This window comes from Aythya fuligula, chromosome 2, assembly GCF_009819795.1.
Source record: "Aythya fuligula isolate bAytFul2 chromosome 2, bAytFul2.pri, whole genome shotgun sequence".
Lineage (NCBI taxonomy): Eukaryota > Metazoa > Chordata > Aves > Anseriformes > Anatidae > Aythya > Aythya fuligula.
Window position 1 is genome coordinate 50,779,863 of NC_045560.1, and position 23,866 is coordinate 50,803,728.

At 37.2% G+C, this 23,866-nt stretch overlaps 1 protein-coding gene across 2 annotated transcripts in view; it reads right to left on the minus strand.

Annotated features, from left to right (window-relative positions):
* CDKAL1 (CDK5 regulatory subunit associated protein 1 like 1) overlaps nt 1-23,866 on the minus strand; it is a 428,476-nt gene that overhangs the window by 155,020 nt on the left and 249,590 nt on the right. For both annotated transcript variants that reach the window (XM_032181446.1, XM_032181447.1), the window contains one exon: nt 8,338-8,504. In XM_032181446.1, coding sequence (XP_032037337.1) covers nt 8,338-8,504 — 167 coding nt within the window. The remainder of the gene's footprint in view (nt 1-8,337; nt 8,505-23,866) is intronic.

A 23,866-nucleotide genomic window follows, 5' to 3' on the forward strand; every position in this document is an offset into this window, starting at 1 on the left:
ATAAATGGATTCACTTTAAGAGGAAATGTACATTTAATTAACTGCTGGAGCGATGGCTTAATGACTTATAGCCAGCCAACCAAACAGTTAATGTTAATTCCTTGTGAAATGATTAATTCTGATCAGCAAGAAAACACACACCTTTTTCATTTTCTCCAAGGTGCTCTCTAATTTTTCATCATTAAGCACTAGTCTAATGAAATATTTTCTTCCAGAAGTAAATTGATACTCCTCTTTGCAATACGCATTAGAAACACACAGAGAAGTCCACTAAAAAAAAAAGTGATTTATTTCAACAGCACAGAGCTGCTTTAAATAACTTGCTGTCTCAATTATATGTTATGCTATCCAATAAACCCGAAAAACAGGTAAAATGTAAGCGAGGCACACATTTACAATAGGCAAATACAACTGTTGCACTAATTTTTTGTCTTCAGAAACCTGGATTGGTGACCTGGAGCACTAGTTTTATCCACATCATGCATAAACTTATGCCAAAGCCTAATGAAGCAAGCAGTTTTACTGAAGATTATGCAGATGATGCTGCAAAGCACAGTGAATGTGACAGTTCATCTCTCAAAGAAAACAAAGGGTTTTATGCATCTAAACTAAACAGAAAATTTGGAACAGCATAGAAAGTAGCTGGTAGAACCTGGCTATAACCTAGTTATATATAACAAGGAAAGAGAGATCTTATTTGGTTTTCAATGTAAGCAAAAACATTAAAAGAAGATGGTAAAATTTGCTCCTAAGGCTGTATTTTTGACATTAACTTCCAGCCCAATGCCCTGAAGTCCATGGTAACAGCTAAGATTCTCATTTTACCCAGCAAAAATGCAATTTTCCATACAGGTAATACCTGGTCTTTGAATAAACAGCTCCATTAATGGTGATTTTTATTTTCTGCTAGCAATCCATCTGAAATAAAATTCAGCTCCACAGGTCTGCTGTGAAGTGACATTACATGTAACTGACAGACAACCTGACACTCAAAATAAAACCTAGTGGATTTATCTGCATTTCAACACTCTTCGTCCTTATGATATCTATCAAGCAAGAGAAACATTCATATGAGCAAATCACAATTAAGGTACGGGTAACATCAACAGCTTTAACCGGTCAAGCAAAGTGCTACTTAATGTTAACCCCTTTCTCCCACATGAATTTTTATGCACAGATTATTAAATCCAGCAGAGCACTAGGAGCATGCATAAAATATCCTGTTCTGATGGAGAAATCAATCTTGCATAAATAAAGCAGTTCTTTCTCTGTTTAAGCATTTTTTCTAGTAGAGTTGTGAAGAAGAACAAGAGCCTCCTTCCCACCACCACAAATACTCCTTTTTCCATTATCTGGAAGCAAACCGTTACTGTTTATCGAAGTTCCCAATACAACATTTCATGAGGGTTTTTTTTTTTTTTTTTTTTTTTTTAAGAATATTCAAGATTTACAAATACAACATTAAAACTTCATTAAGACTAAAATGGGTTCTTATTTTACATTTAATAAGTCAAATCATTCCACCAGATTACAGAAAACATGTCACCAGTCATTTATGGACATTAAGACCTGTGAGTCTGAGATCTTAAAACTTTAATTAGACAAAACAGTGTGACCTCTCTCTAAGTACAGCAGAGATTTATTCATCCCTTTTCTAATCACATAACATTGAAATATACATTTATTCAGTGTGAATTCACCACTGAAAAAGTTCTGCTACACTGTGTTTTAAGAAGTAATTTCAAGGACATTATACTTGGAAACCCCACAGATAAAGAATGCTTTAAGATGAAGGGCATGAGAAACGAAGTATTTTGGTATCAAAGACAAAATGAACAAAAAAAGATGGAATACACCAACTAAACAAAGATGTACGCATGGCCTCCATAGGACAAACGAGCATTTAACAACATAGCAAAGGAAACTGTGATCAAGCTTTTTTCCATCTCCTTTTCTACAAGCCCAGATGCAACCACTCAGCTCCCCCTCAATAGCTGACATTTCTTTCAATTTTACTGAGAGCAAGACAAACACAGTTTGCATATAGACAACTATGTAATTGCAGCAAGGGACAGTTGCATGGTTCGCAAACTATAAATCACTACAAAACTCATGGCAGTAAGAGGTCATAGACTTAACTATTCATTTATTTAAATATATACCACAGTTTTCATTTCTTCTGGTCAAATCAATATATTTTAATTGCTGCTTTCAAATGCAGTGGTCTATGAAAATGACAAAAATAATACTAGAAACGAAGCAAATACATGCCCTAGAGGCCTTTTAATTCCTGAAATCATGCTGCCCTTTTACTTGCTGTTGAAGAATGTTTGTATATTGTTTCCTTTCAAAATGCATTTCAAATCAACTTACACTCCAGCTTATTGAAAACTTCAGTTTACGCACAAAACTCAGAAGTGTTTAGTGCATTCTTGGAGGAAAAAAGCACAATACAGGAAAAAGAAAAGGGAATAGTAATTTTAGTGTAATACATATCTATGTGCTGTGTCAGGGCATATTTGAGGAAGCCATCTGTATGGCATTAGCTTCAATGAGGTTAAGGAACATAAACACTGAGCTGACATGAAAAATCAAAGCAAAAGAGCAAAGTAATACTGTTGCAACTCATGGCACACTTGGCATTCCTTACACGTTTGAAGACACTGCCACCATACAGATTCCATCTCAATGGTTGGTGTATCACTAAAATGTCGTGAATTAATAACCGAGATATAGCCTACAGATGGCATATGATATGGTTTGAGATAGACTCATTTTGACAGGTGACAAAGACAACTACTCATCTCGTTATGTGAAATTAAGCACTTACGGGAATGGCAGGTGCGAACTGCCTCCTTTATACAGATTTGGAAGCATCCCATCACTCACAGAAAGTGCTGTACTAAAATCCTAGACAAATCTGGAAGCAGAGCTAGTGTTAAATCTGGAAGGGAAGTAAGCGAAGGCTGAGATGCAAGCACAGTCCTCTCACAGTCTGGATGATCCACATTCCCTCCTGATTTGGCCAGAACGCCAGACACTGAATCAGAAAATGGAGTTAAAAAATAAAGAAAAATGGAAGTATATTCAAGACAAAAATCAGTCCCTAACACTGCTCCACTAACATTAATTCATTTCAGCCAGCTACATAGATGGACCCATTTTTGACTTTTTGGACTAATTCCCATTTACTACTACTGCTTCCATGGATTTTTTTCCAATCTTCCTTGCCCATCGGTCACTTTAAGTGGGCATAAAACTGTCGCTAGAGCATTAGCCAGTAACCCCATAATACAATTGCGGAATAAGGGCCTGGAGGTTACTTTTAAAGCAGGATGTACAACTTATCCACAGTTTTGTTGTACACATTGATGGCAGTAGAGGACGATGACATTATTCTATCTAGCAGTGTGTGTACTTTTAACAGTAGCTCCGTGCAAATATGTGTGGTTAACAGCATACAAGGTGTATACTGGCTGCAGCTGGGGGAGGACGGATGGATGGGAAGTGGCTGCGGGTGGTGTGCACCTGTGGGAGACTTGAGGATGGGTAACTAAAATCACTTTGGAGGAAATCAGAGAAGTGCAATGAACGTGTCCCACACCCTTATTAGGAGCAGAGGGATTCAGACAAATGACACTTCCTTTAAGGATATCTGTCCCATGTGTAGTGGGAAAGTTTAGTTGAGGGGATTAGATTTTGAAGTACAAATTTCAAAATGCATATAATGTAGATATAACAGATTCTCTACCAAATTCTTCAATTTCCTGTGTTGTTCCTATTGCCCCATATGAATTCTTTATGTAAACCCATACATCACCTGCAGCTGAACAAAACAGCAGAGAAAAAAGTTAGTGTAATTTAAAGGCTCTTCTCCTAATGACTTAGTGCAGGATGCAGTCTGTCAAATAGTTTGGAACATTTTAAAACATTGCAAGGTTCTCAATAATCATTTCTTTACAAACAAATTCCAAGTGAATGCAGAATTTATCATTTGGAAACACATGGTTACTTCTCATCCCCAAACAGTTCATGCTACATACATGCCTAAATACACATGGCACTGTTACAACCATACTTACTGAATCAAAATCTCAAAGTGCTAAGTTACATCAGAACATACCATACAAGTATATTAATGATCTTCATGGGATAACAGCATCTCTTGAAACAACTAACCTCTTTAAAGACAGATGTGTATTTACTTGACAGCAGTATCTGAAGCCACTGGGTATACTCAGTATTTTAGGTCACGTATAAACTGAAACTGACTCCCTATCTTTAACAAACCTGAGTTTGAATGAACACAGGCTCAGGCCCCCAGAGCTACCAAGCCTTGCAGCATAAAAGCCTGAAGGCCAGTTACAAATACACACCGATTTCCTTTGTCCCTCCTCTGCTCCAGTCCCTCCACTCGTGGCCCAGGAGAAGCTGTCTTCCTTTTTTTCCTCCTCCTCAGCCTCTCACACTGGCCTCCAGCATCAGCAGAGCTGTTGGCTGGCAGTTCTTGGCAGATACTAAGAGACTGTCCCCCAGATTCAGAGGCAGATGAAACACTCCCAGGATGAGTGGCATTGCTGCTCCTCTGGTTTTATTTCCAGGAAACCCTTGGGTGAGCGTGGGCAATACGCTAACAAGTCAAAAGACTCACAGGGCCAAAGTCTAGCTGCAAACCTGGGCTTACAGTAGAGCAGAAACATTGCTCAGCTTACAAAGATCCCTGAACACAGCCCCATCAACCATACAGTTTCAAAGCAGACAGGATCTCAGAGCATATTTATGAAATAACTTTCTTTTCTTTTAATGCAGTAGTGGGAAATGAAGAACCTGTACGCACTTTTTGGAACCTACAAAAAAAAAAATATCTATCTATAAGGAGCTTAATAACCAGCTTATCAAAAAGTGGGCTAAATATCTTTCAGTGAAGGAATTTGCTATTCCAACGATCCATATTAATGGAATGAAAAAGTTATATTATAAAAGTTATATTATTTTAGACAGAGTATATAATCTATTTTCCTGATAACCATCAAGACGTTCCTTAGTGTGTAGCTGAAGTCCCCCATGCCTCACTTCACAACACAAAGAATGTAAGCTAGGCATTTTTCAAAGGAACAAAGTATGTGGCAAGGGCAGCAAAAAAACTCCTCATATCTCCCCACCCCTCTATTTTTAAGGTGCTAGAACAGTATGAGCAACTTACACTTCAATTGTGTATGATGTGATGCATCTTTAATTTTTAGTTTTTTACTCAGTCATTAGTCTTTTTCTTCACAGGCACAACTTCATGCTCATTCACTGAAGAGATTACCATTGTCATTGTGGCCTAAGGAACTCTTTGCTTCTAATGCAGCTGCACCATCTACAACTCATGGTATTAATCTATACCTCCCTGTTCTTTTTATTTCCCATCTCCTCCCATCCAGACAAGTGACAGGCATAGAAACTCCAGTAAAAAGGAGAAGAAACATAAAGTCCAAGCATACAATTAAGCCAGTGAAACGGAGATTGAAATCCATAGTTTTTTGAAGGAAAATAGATATTTGTGAAATGTTTTTTTGATACTAATGGATTTCAAGCAATACTACAAATCATTATTTAAAAAACGTACATAAAGTCTTTGGAAACTGGTAGTTTTAGAATGCTTAAAACTCAGTGCGTTATTGGACAAAACAAATGTATTCATACAAACCTTGTTATTAGTTTTGGAGTTATAAGGGTAATACAGTCATAAAGCTAGCAAAACATTTTATCTGCAGGTAAACTCAAATAAATTTGGCAAAAACTGCAAACAAAGCAAAATTGTTGCTGTTAGGATATGTCACTAGGGAAGAAAGTCCAGCTCCTAAAATCAATTTATGCTTTTAATGACTGCTGCTGCTTTATGCCATTTATGCCAGTAAAAGGATTTAAACCCTTGACCAGCAGTTGCATACATACAGTTGCGTGTAATTGCTACAAAGTTCTGATTTCTCAAGAAGATACATAAGACTGGAACAACTTTTTCCTCCTCACTGGATACCAAAAAAATGACACAGAGCGCGTACATTTTTCCCACTTTTTTTTTTTTTTCTTTCTCATAAAGCCAAAAACATTGTTCCAGTTAGCAACATGCCATCTAACAAAATAAATTAATCAAATGCAGCTCACTTTTATATCCATTATTGAAAGATGTTTACAACCCATAAAATAGTTTCATAGCTTTCTTAGGAGATAACAGAACTACGTCTGGATTTTATCCTAATCAACTGACATGAAGGTTAATCAACTTCTCATTTAATTTTTATTTTTTTAAACAAATTGCAGTTTTACCTTTTCTTCAACTGAAAAGTTAAAAGCACATTCCCCATAAAAAAAAAGTTTATTTTGTCTGGTAAAAATGAATACAGGAGATTGCCAATGTTCCCTAGTGATCTTTCATAGATACAAACTTGGAAGAGGGGTGTAGACAGAAAAGCAGAAGGTAAAAAAAGCTTTACAAGTTTAGTTTGACAGATGATCAGAATTATTTCACCAAATTACAAGGCTCAAGAATTCTCGGACATACATGAGATATATAAATGTGATTAAATCATCCTTCAAACTGTATGAAACCAAAAAGGACAAGCAACAGCAGATGTTGCTATTGTACAAAAAAAGGTGGTGCACACATAATGCATGTTTTGCATGGCAATATTCAAGATGTACATTTTCAATAGGCCTTCATGAATTCCTTATGCTCTGCCATCACACTTGAAGATTCATTTTTAAAGAAATTAGAGTCCTTTTCATAACATGAGTCAGGTCAGGGAGAGTCCTACCTACAGCACTTTTTAGAAAAGTGAGAAAGAGGAAGATTAGAGATCACAAACCAAATAGTCCACAGTATGTGACATCCTCAGTCTAAGATTACAACTGATTGAAAGAATACAAAGTACCTTTTGTCTTGCTCAAATTATATCAAATTAAAACAACTACAGTACTCCTTAGCTGGGCAGGGCATTTTTTTTTTAAGCAGCTGCTGGAAATAAGAAAATCACTCTGAGACTACTCACAAGGTGAGCAGCAGTGACAAAAGATGCTGTCTATACCAAAACAGTTTTTATACTAGGTGTTAAAATGAAAGCAAAGACAATGACAGTGAAAACTGCTAGATGCCTTACTTGCATTTGCATAAGATGCTGAAAATGTTAAAACTAAAAAAAAGAAGAGGAAAAACTTATAATGGATATGAGTGCACAAGACAGAACGCAACCATCTAAGAAATGCAACCAATCCACTTCCTAACAACTTCCATTCAGTGTGTTTTTAAGGTTCTGTCTTAGTGAAGTGTATGACAAAGCAAAGAATAAAAGAAGAGTGTGGGAAGTTTCTTGGGACTTTTCTCCAGCTTGCATTGTTTAGCTGGTGAAGTGAAAAACTGCTTATTCCTATCAAGATAAAATTCCTTGTTTCAACAGGGAAAGGTGCAGCATCATTATCACTGTGGAGGAGGAAGTAGTGGTGGTGTTCTGGTGAAAAAAATACTGTCCTTTGCATCTTAAGAAAATCTAAGTGCAACTTTTAATTCTATAATACCTTAGGGAAAGCATCATGGAACCAACTATTTATTGGGATATTGCTGAAAAACATGGCTACAAAACTTACCTTGTTCTATAAGCTTCCCTGATTTCTCCCTGTCTTCAAAATTAAATTCTATCTATGAATATTTCTTATGAATTTCAATAAATTTATTTGGTGACAGAATCCAACAAGGCCAACCCATGTTTGGGACAAAGCTTTTGTTTCATGTTTCACATTTATACAATATTCTTTCAAAGTCACATTGTCGTGCATGTTGTTTATAATCTCACTGAACTACTTCATTACAAATTTTTCTTATGCAGGTATACATTTAAGTTTTCCATGTCTTTTATGGACACTGCACACACAGAACAGCATTTGAAATAGGTTTACAAGTATGTTGTTGAGCAAGGCCAACATATGGTGTTTCTGGAAGTGTTCATTTGAGAACTAGCAGGAAAACAACTTTAGTCCCATATTCCATTGCCTCCTAATGACATTTCTTTTAGTTCTTGAAAACACTAAACATGTACATAAGCCCAACATCACTATAATGAAGGTCCACAGGTCAGAGGCCTCAGTAATAGTATCATTCCAAAAAGATTTGAATATCTTATTATCTGGATAACTTGCTGCGTCAGGCAAATGGCTTAATACTATTAGTGTAATTCTATAAATTTACCTGCAGTAATTTTTTAAGCTACCACTTAAAATGAAAATGTACTATGTGTAGGGTTCCACACTGACTTGATCAATGAATGTCTAATGTATAAATAATTCTCTGTTCTTTCTTACCTCCAGATGCTCTAAAATATAGGGAGGATTTGTCATGCCAAGCCTCAGCATAGCTCCCTCAGGAATAGCTTCAACCAGCTTCCACAGAAGCGTAGGGAGGTCTGTGCCAATGTCTCTGCCATAAGCCCCTGTGTCTTCACTGGTCAGCCATATCTCGCAAACACCCTCTGTGAATAAAAGAAAGAGATAATTAACAAATCTGTTTTAGAGCTGTTTATTTTATCATACAGCTGCTCACTCTGTTTAATGCAGTATTTCACAAGGCTATTATGCAGCCAGACTGGGTATTCAATTGTGAGGGGGAGGGAAGGAGGAGGAAGGCTTATCCCATGGGTAGCAGTGGGTTATTAAGTTCATTTTATGAGCACAAGAGTGCTACAACAATGCTGTAAATTATCATTGCTGTAGAGTGATTAACATTCACAGCCAATGACTAATTCTGTGCTGCTTCTACAGCAAGTCAGTCAAGTCTAGTACTCTCCTCTATTTTTTGAGCCTAATTCATTCAACACCGCAAGCGACTTTACCCAGGCAAAGAGTCTGCATTAATGGTTGTTACTAGCAGTCAACTGATTAACTAGTAAACTTCCAATAAGCAAAAATAGCTCTAAAGCACAGTAACTAACAGTACACTCCCGGCATAACTACTAAAACCTTGCATTCTTTAAATAATACAATTACCAATATAATATTAAGGTTGTATTAAAAAAGGCTAGTCACCACTACATGACTAAGTGATCGTGTTGGAAAAGTGTTAACAGACAGGAAATAGGTTTATTTTCCATCAGTCAGGGCCTTAGGAAGCAGTATATTTGATTTGTATTGTAAAGAGTATTGACCTTGAACATTGAAATTTGGTAATATCCTCTTGCTCAAAGAGGGGAAAGATTACACCACCCTTTAATAACAGCTGAAAGCAACAAGGTTTCATGCAGCCACTTCTATCAGTCTGCCCAGCTTTCATCCTTTTTGTAACGCAATCCATCTCCACCCCCTTGCTACCCCAAAGCAAAAAATAAGCAAATTAAAATAGGGTGGCTGAGAGGAAGACTCCTGTGATCCCCAGTCAGATAAGATACCATTAACTCGATGAAGAGCTAGATTTCTAATACAGATGAGCACTCTCTGGACTAGTAGAGAACATATCACTAAATATGAATGTTTATATTATAAAATATATATTTCAGGTGAGGAAAACAACTATGCGAACAACTATGTGGAATTAAATTATTTAAGTGATAAAACCAAAAAAACAAATTTTACAAAAATGTAAACTCAAGACTGCCATTCAAACTCACCCTACAACAATGAAGGTGGACAGAAGGCTATGTTGAGCAAAGACAATTCTGTCTGTTTCAAAAGGTTTTCAAGGTCATTTATTTAGAACAACAAAAAATAAAAAATAAAGGTAAACCAAGAAACTCATCACTTAAGATTTGCTTTAACAATAATTTAGTGAGACAGATGTGCAGCTCTGTTGTTTTAAGATGCCTAGAGGAACGTACTCTTGAAGCAGTGCTCTTGGTTATCCAACTTCCCATCGCAACCTTGCAGTCACATTCAGGCAGAGCTCCCCGGTGCCCCATCAGCTAAGCAGAACTTGCCAGCATATGCAATCACACCTTGGATTCCACCGCTGTTGCTGATGTTTTCAGAACTGCCTTTCACAACAGCCAGTGCTACGCTATGAAATGTGTTCTGAGGTTTGCCACCTGGTCTACGTTTTCCCGAGTTACGGAAAAAGCCAATGAATTATGCATCAACTACATTTTAAGAACAAGAGAAACGTAAATGATATAAATGATGGCTAATGTCCTGCTGTGCTTTTTATATCAGTTTCCAACAGCCATCATAACACTGAAAAACAATAATTCAGTTGCTGTTTTTCTACTGTAACAGAGTAATTCTCATTTTTAAACTTTCAATCTAAATGGTTGCATGGGGCATTTTTTGCACGAGCATGGCTGATGGAATACTGCCTCTCGGTCACCAGCTGAACGTTGAGGAAAAAGAATAAATCACTGGCTAGGAATGGAAATAACATTCACAGGGAAAACAACAGCAAGCTTTTAAAGCTGCATAGGTGGGGACCATTAGCCCCCCGGTGGGCTGAAACTTCAAATTAAATCACATGAAGAGGAAGCAGCTGTAAGAGTAAATCAGCAACAACAGGAATAACTGTCTCATCTGCTCTCCGATCAGGGTGTTGAACAACAAGCAATGGGAATAATTCATGCTGAGAGAGCCAAGGATGCAGTCTTACTATGTGGAGAAGGGGGGAGAAAACCTGTATTTTAGAAGAACATTTGCTTCCCAATTTCAGGCTGACAAAATGGACCTTCACATCCTGAAAGCTGCTATTGGTGCTAAGTATTCACAAACGGGAAATGAACTTAGTGCATAACTGTGGTGATACAGGCTCCACGTCAGCTGTTGGTAGGCTGGTTATTCAAGCCCTTTGCATCCTGAGTTTTAGGAGACTCTACTTAAACTGAGCAAGAAAAGAAAACAGCAGATCTCCCAAACACTCTTCTTAGTGAACCAACGCTTATTTTTTTCACTCAACCTTTGCCCCTCTGCACTCCAGACCTATGTAGGAAGCTATTACAAATTCACTGTCTAACCATGTGTTTTTTGTTGTTGTTGCTGTTTTTTCCTTTCTTTTGCATTGAACCTCATGAGCTCATTCACTATTCTGTTATTTGATAATTTTGGTGCTAATAAAAGCAAGCTGATTTTGTAAACAAGAAAATTGATGCAAACTACAGAGTTGAGATGTGCAAATTTGGAGCATTTGCGACAGCATTAAGGTCAATTATCATTATATTCAAGTAGTTACAAGTCTGTCTTTGGTTGCAGAGCATTGCTTATTCCTCACTCTGCCATCACCACCCAGCACAAGAGTAGCTTCAACAGCTGGATTCCAATCTGTGCTCTCTTGTAATTGGAGATGACTGAGAATGAAAAATGTTGGAAAACAAAAAGTTTCCAAGTAAATGAAGGAGATTCCGAGACTATTCCTTCTCCAACATCTCATAAAGAATACTCATTCCTGATTATCCAAAATACATTCTAACTTTTTTTTCCCCCCCTCCTGGGGGTAGTCTAAACAATTATTGTCAGAAAGAGAAGGAGAAATCCTGAAATTGTCACTTTTACAAGATATGTACATTTCTGTTTTAAAGGCCACTTGATATGATTCATTTCTTTAGTAATAATGAAAAAAATCTAGAGTTTTATTTTCATGCCACTGTAGTAAACACTTTTCAGCAGTAGCACATAGCTTTCAAATTGAAGCAAAATCTACTCCATCTGAAAAATAAATTTACTGCAATCTACAAAACCATCTGAAGTTGTTAAAATATCAGATACTAATCCTGCTGAAATTCTATTTGTTAGCCTGCTGTACTTATGTACAAATGAAAATTGCAAAAAAAAATTATTTTTTCTTCTCCTTCCCTTCTTCTCATTCTTCTCTGACAGATTTTGTAATGTGAAAAGGAGTGCCTTCTCCAGCAGCACAATTCTCTGCAGGCTGCCACGGCGGGAGACCCCCAGCTCTGACCTCCTCGCTATCCCACATATGTTTATCAATAACTGCCTGACCTCCTTGCTATTCCTTCTCCAACAGTGAATTCTTATGGCAGCCTGCAGTGCTGTACAGACCACAGAAATACCTCTCCCACTGTACCACAGAAATCTGTAAGACCATCTGCCAAGGGGAGGTCTGACTTAAATGTTTGTCAGAAACTGCCTGCAGACTTGAGGACAATCCATCTAAAGCTGCCATTCCTGATCACACCCTTAGAATTAAAAAAAAAAAAAAAAAAAAAAAAAACACAGCCAAAGAAAGAAAGGCTTGGAAAAATCAAATTCATTTTACATGTGCTTGTTTTTCAGAATGAGCTTACCCTACATAAATTCATTTTCTCTTCCGTTATTTGAATTTCCCCTCGGTTACTTCTCTCCATATTTTATTATTTTTTAATTTACCTTTTCTTCAGCATGGGTTTTACAAGGGCTGTTTACATACTTGACACCAGGGCACGTGTCCAACTATGCTGCATCAGTGCCCTAACTGAACAACTATGAAGACATTTCTGTACATTACATATAACTGTATCAGCCTGAATATAATGCAAGTTTAAACAGAAACTGAGCTCTGTAGGAATCAAATTCCTTCTATACTTCTGAAGTACTCTGCAAGCATTGATGCAGCTTCAAGAGTTCAAGTCCTCTTAGCCAGCCAGCCCAACCTCATGGATCACACCCCTGAAAGATCCCACAGCAGAGAGCTCCGGGAAGATTAGGTCAATCTCAGAGTAATTCACTGGTACTAACAGGCATTTGGAAGGGCTACTAACTTACATTTCCCCAAGAAAGTGATATTTGACCTGTATATGAAGAAATCCTATAGCAGAGAGAATGCAGTTCCACACAAAAATCCTGTACAAACATACCTTATCCCAGACCCAAAAAGCTCTTTGTAGCTAATTGCTGCAATTAGAAATTGCAGGATATCTGCCATCAGATGATGAAAAAAGTAGACTGATAAAAAAAATACAGGTGTAGGTACAGAGCTGGTGAAAGAAGCAAGATGTCAGGCTACGACATAAAGGAGTGATATTTTTTTCTATCCTTTGGAAAATGTAGTCCAGCATTGCAGCTCTGCTCCCGACACACACACACGTCCCATCACAGTCTCACTTTCACCTGGAGGGACAAAGCTCTAGATAGGTGTAATGCAGCCTAGCTTTCTAAGGGACCTTTATGAGGCCCAAGCATATTTCCTCTTTTCAAAGATCTGTTCTTTACACCCTTCTGGACAGTACTAAAGGAGTGAAAGATGATTGTCCACTCTTGTTTTCTTAATGCTGGCCATGTTCACTGGGGAACACCATTACTGACTGCCAGCTACACCTTGTACCATGGCTCACCACCCTGTGAGCCTGGCAGTCCAGCCAATTCTTTCAGCCACCTTATCATCGCCTTATCCAGGCCATATATCAGCCATAGGTAAGAATATAGTACAGGAAACTATGCCAAAGTCTTCGCTAAATTTACAGTAAAACAACAAAACAAAACAAAGACCTCCACAGCTTTCCCCTCCTCCGCACAGCCAGACATCTTATCAGAGAAGGCAGTCATGCATCGTTAAATCATCTGGTAAATCTATGTGAGGTGATCCCAGTCACCTCCTTGTCCTTCACGTGCCTAGAGGTGGCTTCCAGAAGGGTTTGCCCTATGTGCTTCCCAGAGACCGAGGTTCAGCTGCCCCGTAGTTCTCTATGTTCTCCTTCCTGCCCTTCTTGAAGGGCAGCGTGACATTTCCTTTTTTCCAGTCATCAGGAATCTCCCCTGATTGTCGTGACCTTTGGATGATGAGGGAGAACAGCCTCGTAATGACACCAACCAGCACTCTCAGCACACTCGGAGGCCTCTCATTGCAGGGTTATTTCTATTACTTCTGGATGTCAGCCTGCACTTGCAGAAACTGCAGCTATGTTTCACAAGTGCTTAGTTCAGTACGAGCCTTAAAGCGGTTGCGGTTTCTGCTGCCCACAGGATGATATATATATTAGAAATGAAAACACTAACTTGTACAGCCTACATATTTTTGAGAACAAATGTGTTGGAGAACTAAGATGAAGTGAAACTCGCTAAAATACTACAAAAGGAAATACAGAAGGAAGGATATCATTCATTCTACTACATCTAGACTAAATGACACTGACAGAGATTATTCCACCTATGCAGGATAACACATTATTTTAAAAGTACAACATTCACCAACATCACTTGAGAAGATTCTGTTTGGCAGTGTTGTATCCTGGAAGAATGCGGTCTACTACATTTAGTACAAAATTCAAGATGATTTGTTTTTTTTCCTCCTTTTCACAATGCTTACTTTAAGTAACAGTTTGGACACACATACGATTTAGGATGTTATGAATTTATGGCTATACATTAGTATATATACATGGCATGAAATTGTTGAACTATATAAACATGAACTTGATTCTAAAGTTTGTCTACCATAGACTTGACTTCAGTAATTAGAACAAATTCCTGATGCTACAAATTTTTGCAATGAAGATCGGGCTACATTTGCAAATTCCAAAGCATATGAATTAGTCACACCTTGGACCTACTTAACTCTTCTGGCAACTGTTTTTTCAAAAGTATGAAATGTGTCTTGACTTTCAGTTACATTTTATTTTTACAAAAAGTAAAATGCACTATCTCGTTTACTTATGTAGTAAATTGAAATTGGAGCTTAAATGCAGTTCAGTGCAAAGCAGTTCAAGATACAACACAAAGCTATTTCAATGAAAATGTGTTAATCTTTTTTAAAAACTACAACTCATATATTTTTCTGCCTCGAAGTGCACTTAGATTTGTTGCGTGATTTTATGCAACATATGAAGTCTAGTCAGGGCTAGACCAAAGTAAAAAAAAAAAACAAAAAAAAAACCACAACCAAACAAAAAAAGCAAACAAATGACAAAAACAAACAAACAAAACAAAACAACAACAACAACAAAAAACACCACCAAGAATTAGGACTGCAAAACATTTTAGCTTTGTACACAATTAAAAACAAACAAACAAACAAACAAAAACAACTACCCCCCTGACCTCACCCAAAACAAACATATGCATAAGCATATGTTTGTTTAATACCACCTTTTGCATTAATTTTTAGGATTACTTTGGGGATTTTAGTGAAACAACCACACACTGAACGGAAGAGTTCTGGCCCAGCTACCTATTTATTCTTTACAGAATCACAGAATCACAGAATTTTCTAGGTTGGAAGAGACCTCACGATCATTGAGTCCAACCTCTGACCTAACGCTAACAGTCCCCACTAAACCATTTCCCTAAGCTCTACATCTAAATGTCTTTTGAAGACTTCCAGGGATGATTTAACATTCAGCAGTCTAACTTTAAAGTAAGGACACTCTGCCATCCACTTTATATTTAAATAGATGTGAAACGTAGTAGAAGAATCTAATGACCATTTGCTTAATGACGGCTTTCTATTTTATCTTGTGTGATTACGGAAGTGGAAGCTACAGAGATCTATTTAAAGATTTCCTTTTCAAAAGCCATGCATCTGAAAGATGAAACTGTTTAGAACATTAATTCACTGAATTTGCCTATTTATCTAAAATCATTAAATGAAAGTTTCATTTGCAACAGCTACAATTTTCTTTTCAAACAAGTGTTAGAGCTGGGAGAGGGTAGCAAGAATTTGAGGACTAATATCAAAACCACAACCATTCCTTTTGCTAACGTTTCGCCATCAAGGCATTTACAATAGAAGTTTACTACCTGTGATTGTTGTAGGGTTTAGCAGTTTGACAATTTATATCAAATACTGTTTGTTTTGCTCATCTCTTTAGTAATGAGCATAAAGTATTTTGATAAAACAAGCCTAGTATCTGAAATTGTTACCCTTTAATAAAACGATAATTCAAGTTCAACTGAACAAGAAATAAGAATGCCTCTGAAAGTAACAAAGCACAGTTAAAATTATTTCTTCTTCTTACGCTATTAATAGCAAAAAAATATTTAGTAAAAGAGTGTTCCCAATCAAAAGCATGCAGCAGATAGGGCCAACTGATCATTAAATACCAAAGAAAGCATAATAGGTTTCTCTGTTCCACAAAGCAAACCCTTGTCCTTGCTTATAAAAGAGGTCATTCAACCCCTATAGGGCCCTCTGTTCCTAATAGCCTAATGCTTGAGCATAAACCAGCAGCCCTGTCTTGCCTGGTTTGGAACTATAATGCTTTTAGCAAAAGGGAGAGGAAGGCGGGGAGGAAAGGAAACAGTATAATAGGTCGCTTGCTGCTGCAAACAGCATGATAGCTAAATTATGAGTCCAGTTTCATTCTGCTAGAACAAGAGAGACTCCAAAGGGCATCAAGACAGACAGTCCGCAGAAGTTAGCTCAGCGCCAGCACTGCAGCATTATGCATCTTGCTTTCAAGGAGGATTAATGATACCATACATCATGATGATAAATTGGGTTTTGTAGTCAATTTGAAGAGAAAAGGGAAGAAAGCATTTCAAGAAAATTGGAGGGAAAAAAATGAAGTTGAATTTCATGAGTTGCTCCTAGTTCTCAGGCTGAGGGAAGAGGAAGCTATTCTTTAAGAGAAGTGTGCACTGCTTCTGTGGGACACCTGCTTATGATCTTCCAAATTCCAGGCATGTTGGTTACACACACAGTGGCTTTTGTAAGTTAACTCTTGCACATGTGAAAAAAAAATAAAAATCCATTCTATCTTTAAATTTGCCAGTTAAAAAAAAGCTCAAACTTGCAAATTCATATATAGACATCCTACAACAACTTGGTTTTTGGAGGCAGAAGACATCTACTGTCTAAGTTAACAGAATGAAAGTCTTGTGTGTATTAATGACGAGAGAGAGAATTATCTGACAGTAATTAGTTCTTCACTGAATCAAGAACATTATACAAGAAGTAAATTCAATGATACACAATGGTACACACATTAAGAAAATAAAAGCATAAAGGGATCTGGGGATGCTGGCTGATCAAGCTCAACACGAGCCAGCAGTGTGCCCTGGCAGCTGAGACAGCAAACTACATTTTGGGGTGCATTAAACAGCACAGCCAGCCAGCCAAAAGAGGTGATTCTCCCTCTGTATTTAGCATTGGTGAGACCTCACCCTGAATATTGTGTGCAGTTATGGGCTCCACAATATAAAAAGGGTGTTGAAGTCCTTGAAAACCATTCAGAAGAAGGCAACAAAGCTGGTAAAATGGCTGGAAGGCACGTCCTATGAGGAGAGGCTGAGGACACTTGGGTTGTCTGGTCCGGAGAAATGGAGGCTGAGAGGTGACCTCATTGCTCTCTACTCCTTCCTGAGGAGGAGAAGTAGAGAGGGAGGTGCTGGACTCTTCTCAGTAGTAACTGATGACAGGACATATGGGAGCAGCAGAAAGCTGCACCAGGGGAGGTTCAGACTGGACATTGGGAAAACCACAGGGGAGTCAAACATTGGAACAGGCTTCCAAGAGAGGTGGTTGGTGTCCCATGCCAGTCAGTGTTCATGAGACATTTTGACAATGCCCTTGTGAATATATTTTAAGTTTTGGTTAGCCCTGAAGTAAGTGGTCAGGCAGTTGGCATAGGCGATCTTTGAAGGTCCCTTCCAACAAAACTGTTCTATGCTTTTGACTGGGTGACCACAGATAATGAATTTTGCAAAAAGGGACTTCAACACAACAGAAAGCTATTTCAGAAAACACAGACAGACACCAGTTTAGAGCTGTTGTTCTGTAGTTTTGTATATAGCATACAGATATACAGGTCCTTGAAGCATGAAATTACTGTTCTCAGCTCTATGCTTCACATAAACACTTTGTAAACTATTGATATGCTCATGTTGGTCTTGTACTATAAGCAGAGAGAGAAGGGCCAGTCTTGCACCCTGCAGAAATACTCCCCAGCTCTTGAAAAGAGAAAAATCAATATTTCTTCAAACCTAAAAACTAAAGAACTAAAAGGTATAATTTCTATGCCTAGTTTCAAAACTCAGATGAGAAATCTGCTTCAAAGTCTGTATTGAAAATGACAGATATGAGAAATCTTGTTTATGACTTAGAAATTCACTGGGAAAAAAAGGGTAAGGTGTCACTCATTATAACATACGCTCTCCGTTTTAAAACCAAAACATGGGCTATCGGTCTGTTGTAGATGAAGAATTAGATGCAAAGGGTCACACGCTGCACAAATTCAAGGAAATGGTCATGAGCTGTAGGCATATTCTGTGATATTACAGGATGCAGTGCTAATTAATGGAGGCTTTTACTGAATATCCATTGCTGTACTGCTAATGAGTCTGGATTAATTTAAACAATGTTTTTATGGAAACTGATTAATTCTTTGGAAGTAACATCGCACAGTTTAAATCATTTAAAGCATTTTTAGCCAAGCTAAATAACAACTGGAATGAGTTTAGAAAGAAAATAGCTTACATAATCTAAAATAGTGGCTTGCAAACAAGCTACCAGGGCGTGGTAGAGATATCAGACATGGAAACTCATACTCCAGAAAGCATTCTCCAGCTCAAATTCTTTGTATTTTTGAGAGCTGGAGCCTATACTACTATTTCATTCAAAGTTTCTGATGTTTTTCTTTAAATAGATGAATAGCAACAGTAAATAAAAACTGCACTTTGGACATTTACATATGACATATTTAAAATCACCTGAAAATAAGTTTGAAATAATCTGCATTAACATAAAATGCTGAAATTTGAAAATATGATCAAAGAAAGAAGATAGCTTACGTCTAACTTTGACTGAAAAGATAACAAGAATGAGTAATCTCGGACCCATTACATATCCCAGGATTAGGGCAGAAAATCTCTTATGCATTTTAATCACACAAAAACGTAATTAAGAAGAAAGTACTATCATAAGCAACTAATATAAGTGCCAAATGCTGGTTATCACACTGAATTATGATAAAAGATATAATAATGTAAACCTCACGGAATAATACAGAATAGAGAAATACTTTGGTAAAGAGGGAGTTGTATGTTTTAAGCAATCCTTCTATATATCAGTCTTCTTATTTTACCTTAAAGTACTGAATTCCATGGACAACACAGTGTAATTTTTAATTTGGATTATTTTTGTATCAAGTGAGCGAAGAGTTCAAAAATATGGCAAACTGCTATATAATAGAATAAAAGCAAGAAAACAGTCAGCATGTGCAAGGCAGTTGGCTAGACACAGAATGCACTTAGAGGACGACAATTCCATGAGCCAACAATACAGAGGGGCAACGTGTAAGTAGTTTCTGATGATGATAATCCTTATCTAAATTTACCTCCTCACAGTACAGTAGATAACACCATTAACTCATTAAGAATAACCTGGCTTGTATCTGCAAGTATGCCAACTTGATGCTGCATTTGATGATAAGCTGAAATGGCTTAGTAGCAAGACAGTAAGGAAAATATTCATTAGACAGTCTACAGACAGAAATCACACCATAATAATTACCTTGATTTCTGTCAGAAGTCTCCTCTAAAATTTAGTATTACTTAAAATATTTTCTAAAATGGCTGATAGAACCTTGGAAACTGTAAGTGGGCCAGCTTGATGAAAAAGGAAAACAGCTGCATAGCATCAGTAATGGAGTTTCCCTAATTCTAAATGATGAAATTGTTTAAGTATATCTACTGATTTCTCACTGAGTACACAGTGGGTCTTTGCTGTGTATCCACCATCCAGCTTAAGCTAAATTTATATAGTATCCTGTGATACACCACCAAAATACATCATAATCAAAAGACAATTAAAATCTGTTGGAGATATCCACAGGGAGGTCAAAGTGAAATCATTTAAGGGTTTTGAAGGGTATTAATGTTTCTTTTTTTCTCATACAGATTAATGCCCATTAGGGTCTCATTCTAAATAGTAATTTACCTTTTGATGAACTGATTATATGTCAATACAGGACCATGAATTAAATCAACACTAAGAGAGAGGAGCTTCTGTTCAGGATTCTTTATGAAAAAAAATATATCCAAAGAGCAATTACTTGATTCTTTCAAGACTAGAAGCCAAATAACAGTCCAGTTGTTCAGAAAAAGGGTCATCTATAAAGAATCATGCAGAAGATGACACATGGAAAATAATAATAAAAAACATTTTTAAACATTTGTTAAAGTAGTCTAATTATATCCCTGTTTTTTTTTAAACACTCAGCAAAAGTCTGCAAGCATTACACAAGCTTGCCTGCCTCCATATACAAAAAAAATAAACCTGTAATGTGTTCCTTATACTCATGCCAATACCTTTACATGCTGTATTTAGCTCTGTAAAATACAACTCAGCAATGTAATTTGAGGAAAAAAATTACAAAGGTACTGAATTGTAAAAATCTTGTAACAGCTGCTCATTTGCATTAACTGCTAGAAAGCCATCATTAGGGAAGACATTATAAAAAACACAATAGACTTGTACTAAAGACTTCTTTAACGAGTTATCCTTAACTCTGAGAGATCACAATTCCCTTCAAAACAGGTAACTGTGTTCTCAAACACTAATTCTCTGCACAGCAGTTTTAACGTTTGAAGAACAGTGTTGTTATTGCTTGCTCTTTTGTTTCCTGAGATGGCTTTCCAATTAGGTGTACCTTTCATCATTTCACAAAATGTTCAGTTTTAGGACACTCATCCAAACCGCCATGGGCATGTCTAAGTACTGGTTTAAAGGTGCTGAAGGAGAGAAAGTTTATTTCATTTCAGAAAGCAGAGGAACACAGAGGGAAGGCTGGGTTCCAGACTCTGACAGTGGTGTACACATGTGCTACAGGAACACCGAACTGAGATGGGAACACACAAAATACCACAGCCGTAAGGGTGAATGATGCAATTTGTCTGGTACGGTGCTCTTGCCAAATGACTGTTGTTTACCAGATGTTTCAAGGGTCACAGGCAAATCAGCTTGGGGAAAGATCCTTCCAGGCTGCAGCAGTTCAGTCAGCCTTACAGAAAGTCCTCACAGGTTAAGAATAAAAAGAAAAGTTCTTTGGACAACACACCAACCAGGTATGTCTGCTCTGAATGAGCACAAAAATCTCGTGAATTCTCTTCCTGGTAATTGTTACTCATATTAATTGATTTTTATTCAATATGACTATAGAAGCTGCAACCATAGGTGGTACTAGAAAAACAGTTAGTTGTAAATAAAATTCAGGGTGAAGAGTCAGAAGTACTGGGTGGGGGAGGGAGGAGGTTCTTTTGTTGTCACTAGTATGCCTAAGAAGCTGTATTAAAATTTAAAATGTTCAGTTTTTCAAAACTTACAAAAACACTAGCACAGCATTTCAACAACTAATCCACCCAATAGCAGCAATACAATTAAGTTATAAAACTCTACAACTGCTACGTGGCTTCAGAATTGCACACATAAATTACCTTCAGAGGAACTTAAACGATTATTTTCTTTCAGGACACTATGAACTCTGAAAATAAATTATAACCTAAACTTTATAGAGCAATCACAAATCAAATACAAATGCCATTCAAGAATGTTCCTCATTTTTCTGAGGGAAACGTGATCCAATAGTAAAGGAGTATTATTTTGCATATGTTTACATTTTCTGATAATGATAGATGGGAAATTTTGTAGAACGGTTTTAATAAAAATGCCAAAAGTGGTTCACTAATTTGGATGAAGAAAGCAAATGCATACAATGCATTGCTAAGTCAGTAAATATGCACTCCAAAGCACAACTAACAACAACAAAAATTATGCTATCACATACTCTGAACTGTTGCAGAGGAAATATGCTCTGTATACACATGCCACTTTTAACTAGATATGAAAACAAGCTTCAACAATGGTAGAAACAGTAAGAAATCTAATGGAAGGTCTGTTCTTCCCTTATTTTAGAGGTAGAAGAAGCGTCATTTCTTACACAGCATGTTTTGACTGACAATGTGAACTTTTGACCAGGGGCATGTGTTTGAATTTCCAAATAATTTAATAAAGATTTGCAGTGAAAGTCATAGTGTAACACATCTCTTTGTCTCTACGCGACAAGTTCATAGAGATGGGAATAAAGTGGCTTTAGGTTACTGTATTTTCAGGAAGCTCCTATCTCTGCTCTCTAGTAAAATGCAAAAAACAATGACCTATTTTTGCGTTTTGCCTCAAAGCAATATTAAAAGCATGTAGTACATTCTAAATAAAGATCACAGCACTGAAAAATGTAAGCACAAAAACAAAAACAACAGAGGTTGAGAACACTTCCCTGAAACCTGCAGTGAACCTCTAGCCTTACTTGCAACATCTCAGTTTATATACTGGATGATTGAAGCCCAGCCATGGGAAAGAAGCATTTTAAGAAAGAACTTGAACGTGTGAATACAAATAAAAAACATAAAAATGAGCAGAACTGACTGAATTAAGTAACACCACACAGTATTAACTATGGATTGGCATAGAAAAATAAACTGAAACCTCTTAGAAGAAATCTTTCAAGAGAAACTCCTTTCTTCCTGCTGAACAAAATATCAGAAGTTATCTTGGGATTACAATAACATTTCCCCTCATTTATTTAGATTCAGAGGTATTACTCCAATAAGGGTTTTGATGCCACTATTACTTACAAGGCATTAGTTTCAATCATTGTTTTGTAGGCATATAGAAGAACAGACAAACTGTGACTGCTATTTTTAAAACAAGTTTTGCTTTGCATTTAGTAAGAATCGAGTTACCAGATCCCAATACAGTAACTGAATCCTCCTATTCAAACCTCCAACATGGACTCAGATCCCTTAAGCTTGTATTTATTTAAGAAATAAATCTTTAATCAGGATACCTAAAAAAATAAGCCTTGCATGATCATGCTGTGCACGTATCCTTCTATCCCATCAACTTTTAAACTTGTTGGCCATTTTCAGTCCAATCTGAGAGAAAACTAATATCTCAAGAGCAGTAAGTTCCCACACTTTTCATGCATATGAATTGGAGAAGCATGGCCCAAGTGGTGACCCTCTTCAGGCCCCAAGAGCAAGGAAACGGGGGGCCATTTGGATGGAGAAGAGTATCAGCCTCACTGGGTACCGAGCATTAAGAAAGCAGGCTTCTATCACATCATGGAAGAGCAGCTCTTAAAATAAGTATCGCAAACCCTGCCTAGGCAAAAGGACAGACTGACAAGGAGTTGCAATTTGTAATTACAGTTGCTTGCCCAACTATTTTAGTCTACTTCTTCTAATACTTAAAGAATAGTATGTGACAGTAATCGATACTACGGGGCAGTTAAGTAATTCTCTTTCTTCGGTTTGTTAATATGCCTTATCACTAGGCTTCCAAGCAATTCATCACACCACATGCTTGAACGCATGCCACTGGAGCAATGGTTTTTCTGCATATTCTCTCTACGTACGTTACTATGCATGAGAGAACAAATATTGAGACGATCTGACAGTCTCCATTTTATTTTGCAGGTCGGCTCCAACACATTTAACCACAATGCATATCTCCTCTCTTTCCTCCCCTTCAACCTGCCCTGTCAATGACCTTAAACCCAATTTAAATGAACCACCCTCTGCTAGTAATGAGAAGTAATTCAGCCTCACTGATGGTTTGTTAAAGCCTCTCTTATAAAAGAAATCACACACAACTTTTCAATCATCTTGAATCATATGAGGGCTTTTGGGCTTCAAAAATCATTCACTAGTGATGTTAGGGAGGCTGGATGTAAGTCAAAGTTCAAAGCAAAATCATTTATTTGCCCCAGCCCTTAATTATAAAGTTAACATAAGGGATCCATAGCCTGAGCAATTTCTGTGCAGCAGTCTGAGAATGACTGAATGCTGTGGCTTTGCCAGATTGAGAGGAAGGATTTAATAATTCTCCTCACTGCATATTAATGCCTTTTTTCCTCTCATGCTCTATAAGAAAGCATGCCAAACATATGAAATCAACAGCACAAATTCCACAAAAGAAAGATTTAAATTCACC